Source organism: Arachis hypogaea, chromosome 16, assembly GCF_003086295.3.
Source record: "Arachis hypogaea cultivar Tifrunner chromosome 16, arahy.Tifrunner.gnm2.J5K5, whole genome shotgun sequence".
Lineage (NCBI taxonomy): Eukaryota > Viridiplantae > Streptophyta > Magnoliopsida > Fabales > Fabaceae > Arachis > Arachis hypogaea.
The window spans coordinates 146,085,404-146,098,936 of record NC_092051.1 but is presented as its reverse complement, the minus strand read 5'-3'; the positions used below and the strand labels follow the sequence as shown (position 1 = coordinate 146,098,936).

Sequence of the window (13,533 nt, the reverse complement as noted above, 5' to 3'; positions counted from 1 at the left end):
CAAATCATTGTTTTTGAAAGGTTGACTACTTCAAGAGTAAATTAAGCTTAATTGAGATAATAAACTAATCTAAAACAACACTACTTTGCTACAACGAAAAGTTCTTTGCATCTTTTAGTTTGAGGAGGGGGTACAAATTAAACTAATAAGCGAGGAATATCCTAATTCTAAAATCATATTTCATATAATAATAATATCAGGCAAGATTTTAAGTCTCTATAAAAATCTGGCCTGGTCTCCAAATAAAAACTAAGAGATGAGAGAGAGAGATATGGCTAAGAGCATTGTGACAAATGCAATTGTAATAATGTTGATAACTGAAATAGTTATTTGTTCAGTTATTGCGAAATTTGATAATACTATTCCTGAAGAAGAAAGAAGTTGGACTCCATATTATTATATTGCATTTGATGCGAAGGAGTGTATAAGCAAGTGCTGGACTCAGTATCCCTATATATCAAGGAAGTTAAGGGAATGCCTTACTTATTGCTATGATCAAATCGGTGGCACTGACTAGTACCTATTAATGGTAACCATCTATTATTTTTTTTTTTGAGAAATATTAGTTGAATAAGTTATTTTTAGTTTAATTAAAAAAATTTTGTTATGTATTTTTTTTTTATTGTCAGTTGATTTTTATTGTGTCAATAAATTATTCGACTAATTTGATTAAACTTGTTACTAAAATAATTTGCTTATGTAATATCATCTTATTTATATTATTTTATGTAGATATTTAATCCAATAACTTTTTTATTTTACGTATTACTCACTTTTATGACATAAATAAAATGCAACCGTGAAATATATTGATATAATTAAATCACTTTATTTTAAAATGATAGTCTAAAATAAAAAGAATACATATTAATATAAAATAAATCTTGGTAATGTTAAAATGATTACGAAAAGATAAGATTTTCCTTAAATAATAGATAAACATATTATATAATTATCTCAATTAAGAAGATGAAATTGGTCTTTAAAAGGTCACACAAATATAGTTGATCTCTAAAAAGTAAAAACCAATTTAATGCTTTAATTTAGTTAGTAATTAGTAAAAGATATTAATATGAGTCAAGGTTTTTTTTTAATAATTTCAAAACATTAATTTCTAAAAAATAATTTTTAAATGAATTGTCAGAGCTTCTATAATCAGTGGATGCCTTTGCCAGATTTGCCAAGAAAAACAAGAAATAGTATAAGAAACAAGGGTTTATTTTGTCTCGAGTGACATGTAGTGACATCAATAATGTTGACAGATGTATGGTATGTTTTCTTTACATCTATAAAACACGGACACTTTATTGAATTATCGTGTCTACGTATTGGATACATTTCGAACACGATACTCATCTACATTCGTCCGACACGCATGTCTGCTTTGTCTAACCGTATTTTAATAAAAAATAAAAAAATTCTTCTCCGAACATGCTTGGACATACCTAAATACCATCACGTGTCCACGTGTCCATTCTTATTCTTAACATATATTTTTAAAATAAATTTAGATATAGTATATATTATTATTTATTAAAACAAAAAATATTTTAAATACTTGATATAATTAAAATAAGACGTTAAAAATAATTAAAAATTTTAATTTATATTTTAATATCAATAAAATATTAAAATATCATTATAATTCATCTAAAAAATATTTTATATTTTATATATATACATATTCCCGTGTCATATAAAATTTTAAAATTCACGTGTCGGTGTATCCCATATTATGTGTGTCTCATGTCTGTATCATTGTCTGTGCATCATAGTTTTTTACTGAAATTGTCAAGGAGTGGAACTTGCACACAAGCTAGCTTGCTTTCTTTCTGTTGTGGACATTTAAATAATTCAATGAAAACCAATTTATAGTCGCTAACAATTTTTGCGATAAAGAATTCATCTCTTATTATCCCTTTTATTTTACTTAACATCTCTAATAAAAAATTTAATCAGATAAATTCATATTCACTGCTAGAAAAACATTAGTGTCTTAGACCCCTTTTGAATGGCATGTTTATTTGATTTTTTAACCAAATAAGAGTTTAAATGTCACCGCTTGCTTCGACATAGAGCTATGTGTATACGTGAAAAGACTAGCAAGGACAAATTTTTCTTTTCAAATTGTCGTAGAGACGATTTTTATTTTTAATTTAGAGATTTGTTCAGTAATAATTAATTTGGATAAAGTGGAATTTGTTCTGCAAAGGACTTCGATAATGATTAATTAAATTGGTAAAATACGATTTTAATCGAACATTTTATAACCTAATTATATTTCTAAAAAGGAGTACATTTGAACTGATGAATGAAATTGAAGTGTGTAAAAATATTGTGAAGATGAAATTGTTGAGGAGAAAATATGAGTAAATTACTAAACAACAAATTAAGATTTACTTCATAAATAAATAGGAAAATTCAGGCCTTTTTGTGAGTGGAAAGTGGTTACAATAGATGACAGACTTAATGACTGTATTCCTTAGTTGACCCTTGAATAATATAATATGAAAAAGTCTATAAATAATAATTTTATTAAAATTTTGCTAATATTTAATTAATATAAAAATAAATAATTTTATATTATTAAATATAATTTTATACTATTAAAAATATTAATAATGACTAATTAATAATTATAAATCATAAAATTTATTAGTTCTCTAACGCTCTTCATTCTAAAAGCCATAAATGGAAAGGATTTTCATGTCAACATTTTAGTTGGGCAAAATTCTTATGTTTCACAAGTGAATCTGATCTAAGGTGGTTGTTAGAGACCTTCAATCTCCTAAAAGGATAGTTTCTTTAATTAAATTCATTTAATCTCCTAAATTTTAATATTATCATGATTAAGATTAATTTTAAATAATAGTTGGTGGCTGGGGCTAGAGTAGTAATGATTTTAATGTGGGGTCAATCAAATAGTATAATTTATAACGCCTTTTGCAACTTGGAATAGAAAACAACGAAAAAGTTAGATAATTATCTATTCAATGATTTGTCTAAGTTGTCAAATGGTATCACATAAATTAATCAGGATCAATGGGAATAATGTGAGCAGTTCCATAAAGTACACGTACATATGAACAAAGACTCAGTTGACCATTATTAGATAATGCTAGACCAAGAATTTATACATATAGACTATGTTTAGATATTATGCATTTATGCCTAAGATAAAAATATAAAAACAAAAATATAAAGACAAAAAAACAGAGATTATTTTTAATTTTTTTATATTTTTGTATTATATTTAGAAAAAATAAAAAAATGTTAAATATCTTTGGTTTGTATTTGAAAAAATAAATACAATTAATTAAATACTTAATAAAAAAACATTATATATTTTTTATTTTTTTTAAATTAAAATTTTTTCAATCAAATCTCATTTTATAATAAAAAAAACTATTTTCTGTGTTTCTTTAATTTTTTTTATCAAACTCCAACTAGTTTAATATTTATCTTTTTCATTTCACATTTATACTCTTTTTTTATCTTTTCAATCCTCCATTTCTTTTATTCTATTTTTATACTCTTCTTTCATCTTCTTCGTCTTTTTATTTTTTTTACTTTTACTTCTCCTGTTATGACACTAGTAAATATAGGAGGAAGACAAACTTTAGAAATGATCACGTCAAGACAACACAGACGACGAAGAAGGAATGATATCAAATTAGATAAGTTTCATATTTTCTTTATTTTCTTTATTTTTTTTATCTTTTTTACTCTAAGAAAAAAAAAGAAAAAGAAGAAAAAAAAAGGCACCAAATTGAATGAGCTTTTTTTTTTATTGATTGCGCAAAATGAAAAAGAAGATGAAGCTATGATGTTGATAAAAGAATGACAAATTTTAGTATTTATAAAATAGGGATAAGTACTTTTTTCGTCCCCAAGGTCTGGGGTCGAAATCAAAATCGTCCCTAATCTTTTTTTCTTATTAAAATCATCCCCAACGTTCAAAAACGCTTTAAAATCGTCTTTTTTCAAATTTTTGGACCAAAATACCCTTATCTTCATCATTCTCCTCTTCACCACCACCACACCACCACCACCACTACCACTACCACTACCACCACCACCACCACCACCACCACCACCACCACCACCACCACCACCACCACAACAACAACAACAACAACAGACACAAACACCACTCCCTCACCCCCACCGTCACCTCACTGCCTCCCCCTCAACCTCCCCCTCAACCACCCCCTCACCCCCTCACCTCATCCCCACCCTCACCGTAACCCCCCCTCACCCCCACCCCTCACTGCCTCCCCCTCAACCACCCCCTCACCCCCACCCTCAACCACTCCCTCACCCCCACCCTCACTGCCTCCCCCCTCAACCACCCCCACCCTTACCGTAACCCCCCTCACCCCCACCCCCTCACTGCCTCCCCCACCCTCACCGTAACCCCCCTCACCCCCACCCCCTCACTGCCTCCCCCCTCAACCACCCCCACCCTCACCGTAACCCACCCTCACCCCTCACTGCCTTCCCCTCAACCACCCCCTCACCCCTCATCAACAACAACAAATTTCATAAATTCAGAAATTCAGAAATTTCATCAACAGATTACAGAAGAAGAAGAAAAAGAATAAGAAGAAACAGAAGGCAGAAAGCAAAAGCAGAAAAGCAGGGGCGGCGGGTTGGGCTGGACGCAGAGGCGGCCACGGCGGCAGGCTGGACGTAGAGGCGGCGGCGGCGGGCTGGACGCAGAGGCGGGGGTGGTTGGACGCGGGGCGGCGGGCTGGACGCAGAGGCGGCGGCGGCGGGGGCTGGACGCAGGGGCGGCGGGGGCTGAGGGAGAGGGACGAAGAAATGGTGTGGGGAGGGGGAGGGAGACAGACGAAGAAATGGGTGTTTGTGGGGGGGGGGGGGGTTAATTTTTTTTTTAAATATTATATTTAATTTTTTCAATAGTTAAGGGTAATTTGGTCCAAAAAAATAGAAAATGACGATTTTTTAACGTTTTGTAACGTTGAGGATGATTTTAATAAAAAAAAGTTCAGGGACGATTTTGATTTTGACCCCAGACCTTGGGGACGAAAAAAGTACTTATCCCTATAAAATATATTACGAATAAAAAAATTATTAAAATAACCTCTAAATTTTGTATCTTTATATGTATTTATTAGTGGAGACTTATACATAAATTTAACTAAACAACATAAATATGTATTTTATTTGTGTCTCCTAAATCAAACATATTATAAAATGTGATATTGATTTTTTTGGTCTCTTTAGTGCATTTAAACACAACCATAGAGAAGTGTTAGGCGTTTTCATAACAAGTGAGCCATTTTGTTACGAAGGATTAATTATTTTTTATATTAGTATTATAGGTTAATTATTATAATTAAATTAAATTTTAAAATATTAACAAAATAAAAAATAATTTTAAACTAACAACATAAAATATTATATATATTAAAAATTAATTATTAAATCAATTATTATATATTTATATATAAATATATAATATTTAATTTGTTTTTAATTATATTTTATATTTTAATATGTATTTTATTAATCAAGTGGTTGGACAATATAAAATAGAGTAAAAATAAAAATATTTATTTACTCTCAAATCACACACAACATTTTTTAGAGAACTTGCTCTCTCTTGGTTTGAAAATTGGGATTTGGATTCTTAAAGTTTGAATTTCACTTTAGAAAGTAAAATGTTCAATCCTTGAATAGTTTCTCTTTCATATTTATTATTGGTCTCACCTATCAAATTAATAATGAGATATCACATTCTACTCTTTAAAGTGAAATTCAAAATTTAGAGGATCCAAAATCCTCAAAATTGAACTCAATTACTTACATCATAAAAACAAAAAATTAAAGAAATAGCTACCTTGTACAAAACCTTATAAACAGTTTATTCTAAGACTTGAAACAACTGAGATTTCATAACAAAAATGATTTCTAACCAACTATGTAGTGATGGTTACCGTCCACCGTAAACAAGACTAGTAGTAATGTCAGGCGGCGATTCAAGGGAGTGATGTGGTGGTTGTTGCACAATGTTTGAATGTTGTGGAAGAACAACATTATTATAACGAACATCTTTAGGAATATCTGGTAATGGAGCTTCAAGCTGAAGAACCTTAATAACTTGTGCTGCCTTTGGCCTTTGTTTAACATCAGGGTGTGTACACCATAACCCCACAGTAAGCAAACTCATCATTTCATTCACATTAAAATCCTTACACAACCTCTCATCAGCACCACTCATAAGGTTCCCATCAACATAAAGTTGCCAGATCCAATTTGTTATTGGCACGTGAAACTCTCCATCCCTGAAAGTCCTTCTCCCACTTGCAATCTCCAATGCCACAACTCCAAAGCTATACAGATCTGACTCCTTACTCGCCCTCCCTCCATTGATGTATTCCGGAGCCAGGTACCCATAGGTTCCCACAACCCCTGTTCTCTGAGTCCTCAATCTTGGATCCACCAATTTCGCCATGCCGAAGTCGCCCAGCTTCGTGTTAAAATCGTTGTCTAACAACACATTCGCTGACTTAATATCTCGGTGAAGAACGCATTGCTCTGCGTCTTCATGGAGATAATGAAGCGCGGTCGCGACGCCAATCGCGGCCTTGTACCTCAGATTCCATGCCAGAGTCTTCTTGTTTCCGAAAAGGTGTGTGTCGAGGCTTCCGTTCGGCATGAACTCGAAAACAAGAAGCAATTCACCTTCCTCGTGGCACCAACCTATGAATTGCACCAAGTTTTTGTGGATCAAACGGCTTATGATCCTTACTTCGTTGTGGAAAACTCTCTCCGAGTTTTCGAAGTCGGCGAAGATTCTCTTCACGGCAACAACTCTTCCAAGATAGCTCAAGACGCCTTTGTAGACTTCTCCTGACCCTCCTTGTCCCAGCCTCTTGTCTTCGGCGAAACCGTTGGTGGCCGCAACCAATTCTTTGTAGTCGAATCTCCTTGGGATAGTTGCTCTGTCGAGGTCAAACTCGACAGGGAACTGTCCCGGGTATTCGCCACCACCTTCCTCATTAGTCCTCCTCCTTTTCTTGATGATCAAGAGACCAACAACCACCACCACAGTCAATAAAACAACCGTGACAACCACCGGGACAACCACCACAACAATGTTCAGCTTCTTGTTTTGAACCTTCCCCATTTCTCCACCCAAAGTTGAATGAAACTGCCATGAATAGATAACGTTTCGCTCGGTGGATAACCCGGTCGAGGACGAAAACCCGAAATTCACCCACTCTGGAAGAGCTTGCATGAGGTCAATGTTGTAAGACAGAGAATTCGAAGTAGAAGCAGCGGCAATAGTTTTATTACGACTGCTTCCACTAAACGACCAGGACACTGCGAGTGTCTTGGTCGAAGCTTCGTAAGAAATCAAAGCGAAACACTTGACACCAAGATTCTTGTCAACATCAAACTTGGCAGTAGCAAGTGAAGTAAGAGAGTTATCATCAATTCCCACATGCTGAAATGGTGGGTCAATCGAGCCAATAAATGTGTCAAACTCAACCGCCACAACATGGTTTTGTGGTTGGTTGACGAGATTGGTTGTTTGATTGAAGAGAGCAAAAGTTCCACCAGCTGAATTTGGTGGGATTTGGTAGCCAAGAGGTGCCAAATAGAACACAAAACCGTCACCGATCTTTGTGTCATTCACTGCATCAATGGTGAATGTGAAGCTTGTGGAGAAACTTGTGAGAGCTTTGGTGGCTGAATCCCAAAGGTGAAGGGGTTGGCCGTAAATGGCACGGCCAACCCTGAAGTCATAGATGACTTTGTTGAGGTCGATGGATCCATTGCTGGATCTTGCATCACCTTCGTATGCCATTTGGCTTGCACTAGCAGGGTCATCGAAGTTGGTTATGTTGAAGGATAATGGATGAACCAAAATTGGAAGGGAAGAGAGGGTGATTAGAAGAAGTAGATGCAGAATAGAAGGAACAAGATTATTGAAGAACTGATGAGAAGAAGATAGAGAAGCCATTGAAATTTAAATTTTAGAAGCAGCCGTAGCAATCATTCATGTGTGTTATATGCTTGGCATTATACTCCTTTTCTTTTTCTTTTGAAATAATGATTGATAATTTGTTTATCGATGATGAGACTCTTAGTTAGGGGTTTATACGATTGATACGAAATGTTCGAGTGATGCGTGTAAGTTAAAATTAGTTACTAAAACGTGAAAATTATGTGAAAGTTGATATCTGAGAGTCGTTGGATGAAAATTTAGTCAAATTAATTAAATCATTTAACAATTTTTAGATATCAACTTCACGTAAAGTCGACTTCACCTGAGTTTTCACCTTATTAAAATTAGAGCAATGCTAGAGGGCCAGCAACATTTGTAATTGGTAGCCATCAACTAGCCATCAATGATGATTTGATAGTGTGAGATTGGTGTGAGATTTCATCCAATGGCTCACCTTTTTCTACGGGTTACATACTGGCCAAAATACAATAAAATTGCTGACCCCTATACTTTTTCTTAAAATTAGTTATCCATATAAAATATATATTAAAATATAAATAAATACTGAAAATAATTTAAACAACATATATTTATATATAAATATATTGATGGTTAATTTTGATATACGAATAACATTTTTTTAAAATATTAGGATGATTAACACTTTTTTATTTTAAATATTTTATTTTTATACTATTAAAATTTAATATTTAATTTAAAATTTATGATTTATAATTTTTTATTTGATTTTTACAGTATTTTTCAATTTAATAAGTCAAGGATTATTTTACTGCGAATCTAAATTTTATTTAAAAATTTATCATAAATCAATAAATTATTACTTATATAAAATAAAATTTAAATTTTTAACATTTATTTAAACGAATTACTGAACTATCCTTGCTAATTTCCACATTGCATAAATTGAAATTTTAGATTATTAATAAGGTTAATTCTTTATACATATAGTGACAGAGAAAGATAGTGACAATGTTAGGTGCCTTGGATTTCGCCTGTTATATACATGCATGCATCTATAGCGATTACTTAATTGGACTAGTTGACCAACTGATAAGCTTGCCTTTTTTGTGCCTGCTGTGCTTTAATTTTCGCTAGAAGAGTTCTACAAAACGAAAACCAAAAAACAGAATTGTTATCTATATTTTCTTCTGTTTTCTTAAGAGCATGATCGATTAGAAAAACATATATTATTTATTCATAAAAATATAATTACCAGGACATTTGTCCAAAATTATGAAACTGTATGTGATAGTAGCAGATGATAATAAAAATTATTAAATAATTAATATTTTTTATTCATCTTATATTAAAATTAAATAATAATGTTAATGAATTTTCTATTATTTCACTAAAAATATTGACCTATTAACTTCACGTGAAGTCGAATCAGTCAAATCAGTCAAATTATCTAACAGTTCTCACCTATTAACTTCACGTGAAGTCGACTGCACCTGAGTTTCCATCAAATTATAAAACAGAAGATACTGTGCCATCAAAATTAGTATAATTTGGAGTGAGAGATTGAAATGGATTATGTAAGATGGAGGAAGGTCAAAGTCCAAGAAATAAACTTCTATTAAACATACAATTAGGGGAGAATTGACTTGGTTTTATATATATCACACGTTTTAAAACATTTCAATTTATATATGTATGCCATCAACTACTGTCATATAATTTTTGTTCAACCAAAGTGCATGAGAAATGGACCAGTACCACTCAAGTGAAAAATAATTGTATGTTTCTATTATTATATATGACAATAGTTATTTTATTTGGATTTAATATGTATTTTTATAATTTTTAAATTTGATCAATATTTATTATTATTGCATACTTATTAGATTATTTACTATATATAGTGTTATTAAGATATTTTACTTTTAGTTTTATTACTTCTCTAGTTGTATAAAAAATGAAATAGAATTTAACGAACCATTATATGAAATAATTTATACTAATAATAAGGTGAAAACTCATATGCGTGAAATTGATAAATTTTTATTTAATAACTTTTAGGTCTCTTAAATATTAACTTTACGTGAAGTCGGCTTCACCTGAATTTTCACCTAATAATAATGGGTTAAAAATAATTTAGCTAAAAATAATAAAACACGTTAAAATAATAATAAATATTATTACGTGATAATTTTTCCAACTCAGTACGCTGGTTCCAAGAGCAACGGTCCCCTATATATTTAATCACATGCCTTCAAAATCTGTGTGTAAGAAAGAAGAAACCATCCTTAAAGCGGTGCAACTTTTTATTGAAAATTCAGTGGGATATGTTTTCCCCTTTTTTCTCCCGAATTTTGAAAGTGCCAGGAAAGTGCTATATACATATAAAAAAAAACATAGGTATATAAAATTAAAGTGATATTGATTTTAGAAAACTTTTTTAAATAATATTTGGACTCTATTATTTTAATATGGTTTTATTTTAATATATTAATTTAATCCCTTATTTTAAAATTATTAGATTATTAATTTAGGTATTCATATATAAAGTATCTTATATATTAATTATATGATATCGCTACTGGGGTTAAGCATGCAACTATTGACGAAGACCAAAACAAAATTCCAAGTGCAAGTTGGTAGTTAAATAATAAAATATTTACTAGACCCTGATTCCTTGTAAAGTTTTTGACACATGAAATAATAATTCGCCAACTAATATATAGTACTTTAGGTTCATCATAATTTTGCAGGTATGCTTTGTCATGTATATAATAGTTTAAATTATAACTTTCATTTATACAAAGATATTAAAATTAACAAACCTTACTCATTATTCTTATGAATTTTTTTTCTTTTATTAGTCACTTGGCTAAAATTGTAATGTTAGAAAACTCAAAATTAATAGTAATGCAATAATAATAAGTTTTAAATTAAAAAGTTTGTATCAAAAAATTAAAAGTTTTGAATTTCTAAAGTACTTATTATATAAAAAATGTAAATTCTTAAAAAACTAACATAAGTAATCATTTTAACCAGTATTTTTAGAATACTTGTTTGTAAAATTCATAAATAAATTAGATAAACCGAGTTCAAATATTTCATACTTTTAATAAAAAAAAAGGATTTTTATTATTAAAAATATAATTATTTTAAGTAGTCGGAAAATTATAACTACGACTCTCATCAGCATGGCATGACAGCATTTTTCTCTTTTTTTTAAATAAAATAAAATAAGATCCAGATGGCTCAAAGTCAAGAGCATTGCAAAGAAACCAAATTCACCTACTGCAAACTCAATTCGATGGTACATATGATGGTATATTCACAATCAATTATTAATTATTTCTTATTATATTTTCTGTTGAAAGTCCACGAGAGTCAAAGGGAGGATGGACATACACTGATACACTCCCAACCTTATCAGCAAAAAGGAGGAGAAATTAAAGCATACCGCATGTGCCCTTCCGCGGGTTGGATATTAAGACACAGTAAGATATTCATGTGTGATAATGTTTATTTGTTTTAGATTTAGAAAAAAAAGACATTGTATATAAAAAGTAAGATATTGAGCTCTAATTAATTAACTAGGGTTTGGCCATTTAAGAATGTGATTAATGGTTTTATTTGTTATAACAAAAATACTATTTGTGTACACTAAAATCAATTAGTAAAATTAGCTGTTAATATATTTGTGTATAAATGCATATATAATTTAATTTATTTTTAATATATATTTATATTTTAATATATATTTTATACTAATAATTAATTTAAATGATTAATTTTACAATCTCGTTACGTTACCAACAGCATATCTGTCAACTTCTGCCAACTCTTATTTATAATTGTATTAATGGAAGTATCTTTGTGGATGTGTCTAATAAAAATATCTTTTTTATGGCTATATTTAATAGAAGTGTCTTTATAAATATATTTTCTGAATGTGTCTCTTTATATATATGTTTAAAATATAATAATTAACTATTATTGATAATAAGTTAGCAGATAATATGTTGGTACTTTATACTTTCCCTTAATTTTAATGTACACATAATATCGTAGAACTCTAATTCATAACAAGTTTATGAATACCAATAAGAGCTCTAATTAATTAGCGTTTGGCCTTCAAGAATGTGATCAATGGAAGCTCTAATTAATTACAAGATTAGTTGATTAATCAGATTAATGAACCACGGGATTAGCAACCTATTAAATTTAATTTTTTTATATTTATTTACGCAAACTAATAAATTAACTATTACACTAATCTAACTTCATTTTTGCACGTAGTTACCTGTCATCGATCTTTGGCCAAGGTGGTTGGCTACATTTATGTAGCAATCAATATGCATAAAAAAAGTCTATTTAATTGAGGCAAATGCCCCTAGCTTCTTTCAAAAACGCTTTGCACTAGAGAGGAAAAAGATACATATCAATTCTTTTGTGCCACAAGGTAACAACTATGACCAACTATTATGTTGACCAAAAACATGAATATGCTAACACATGTTTTAGTGTTAGGTTTTGATACACAAACTTTTAAGAGACAGGAGTACATAAATGAACACAAATACATAAAAATTAATTTTTATATCATCTTAAAGTTGTGATACTAAGACATAGATATGAGATAAATTTTTTTCACATTTATCTCTTACTAAATTTTGAAATTCTAAATTTATCCGATCTCTCTTTTTTTCTAATTTCTTTTTCAGAGTTAATACTCAAAATCATCCCTAAAAAATACATCGATCTCTATTTTAGTCCTCGAAATATAAAGTTAATCGAAATCGTCCTCGAAAGATACACGACTTGGTCACGTTAGTCCTTCCATCAATTGAATGATGACGTGTCACGTTAAGTCCACGTGACACGTGATAACGTAGTTGGTGATGCCACATGTCACGAAATGATTGGTTGACGTGTCAGTGACACGTGGCATCATGCCACGTGTCACTTGACATGTAAAAAAATTATTTTTAATCAAAATAGTTCTTAAAAATTCAGACGTACATTATTTTCATTTCTAAAATTTTAAAAAATAATCAAAATTAGTCTTTATATATATTTTTTATTTTTTCTTGATAATATTAAATTTGAAATATTTTTTGATACTACTAATTTTAATAAAAATGTAATTGACAAACAAAAAATTAGTAATGGTATCTTTTATTCTTAAAAATTTTGTCAATAAAATTATCTCTCTCCTTTAAATCTTCTCAAAATCTCTCTTATTCTCTTCTATTCTAAAACATTTTTCTTACATTATCACATTTTGCTAGTATATATATATATATATATATATATATATATATATATATATATATATATACTTAAAATTAAAATGTATGTATTTGTTAACCTAAACAAAGTTATATGTTCAAAATCAAAATTTATGTATTAAAAAAAATAATATAATCTATCTCAAATATATAAAACACACAAAATATTAAATATTTTTAACTATATGGAAGTACTAAAGAAAATATTAATCTGGTCATAATATATATTCGTTACCAGCGTTAATATCTTAGTTGTCAAATTATTTTAGTTTGAGTCAAATAGATCTA

The 13,533-nt window shown here is 30.2% G+C and overlaps 1 protein-coding gene and 1 long non-coding RNA gene across 2 annotated transcripts; one reads left to right on the top strand and one right to left on the bottom strand.

Moving 5' to 3' along the window:
- The first annotated feature begins 131 nt into the window (after positions 1–131).
- Positions 132–1,335, top strand: LOC140179871 (uncharacterized). Its single transcript, XR_011873704.1, has 2 exons — positions 132–529; positions 1,145–1,335. It is a non-coding gene; the product is annotated as an uncharacterized lncRNA (long non-coding RNA).
- A 4,224-nt stretch (positions 1,336–5,559) lies between these two features.
- LOC112697594 (L-type lectin-domain containing receptor kinase IX.1-like) lies at positions 5,560–8,225 on the bottom strand. Its single transcript, XM_025750821.3, has one exon. It carries the CDS (start codon positions 7,994–7,996, stop codon positions 5,960–5,962), a length of 2,037 nt encoding a protein of 678 aa, XP_025606606.1. The 5' UTR covers positions 7,997–8,225; the 3' UTR covers positions 5,560–5,959.
- Between the last annotated feature and the right edge of the window lie 5,308 nt (positions 8,226–13,533).

What these genes read in the sequence shown, in the direction of transcription:
- LOC112697594 (XM_025750821.3), bottom strand. Translation starts at nt 7,996, where the DNA reads ATGGCTTCTCTATCTTCTTCTCATCAGTTCTTCAATAATCTTGTTCCT.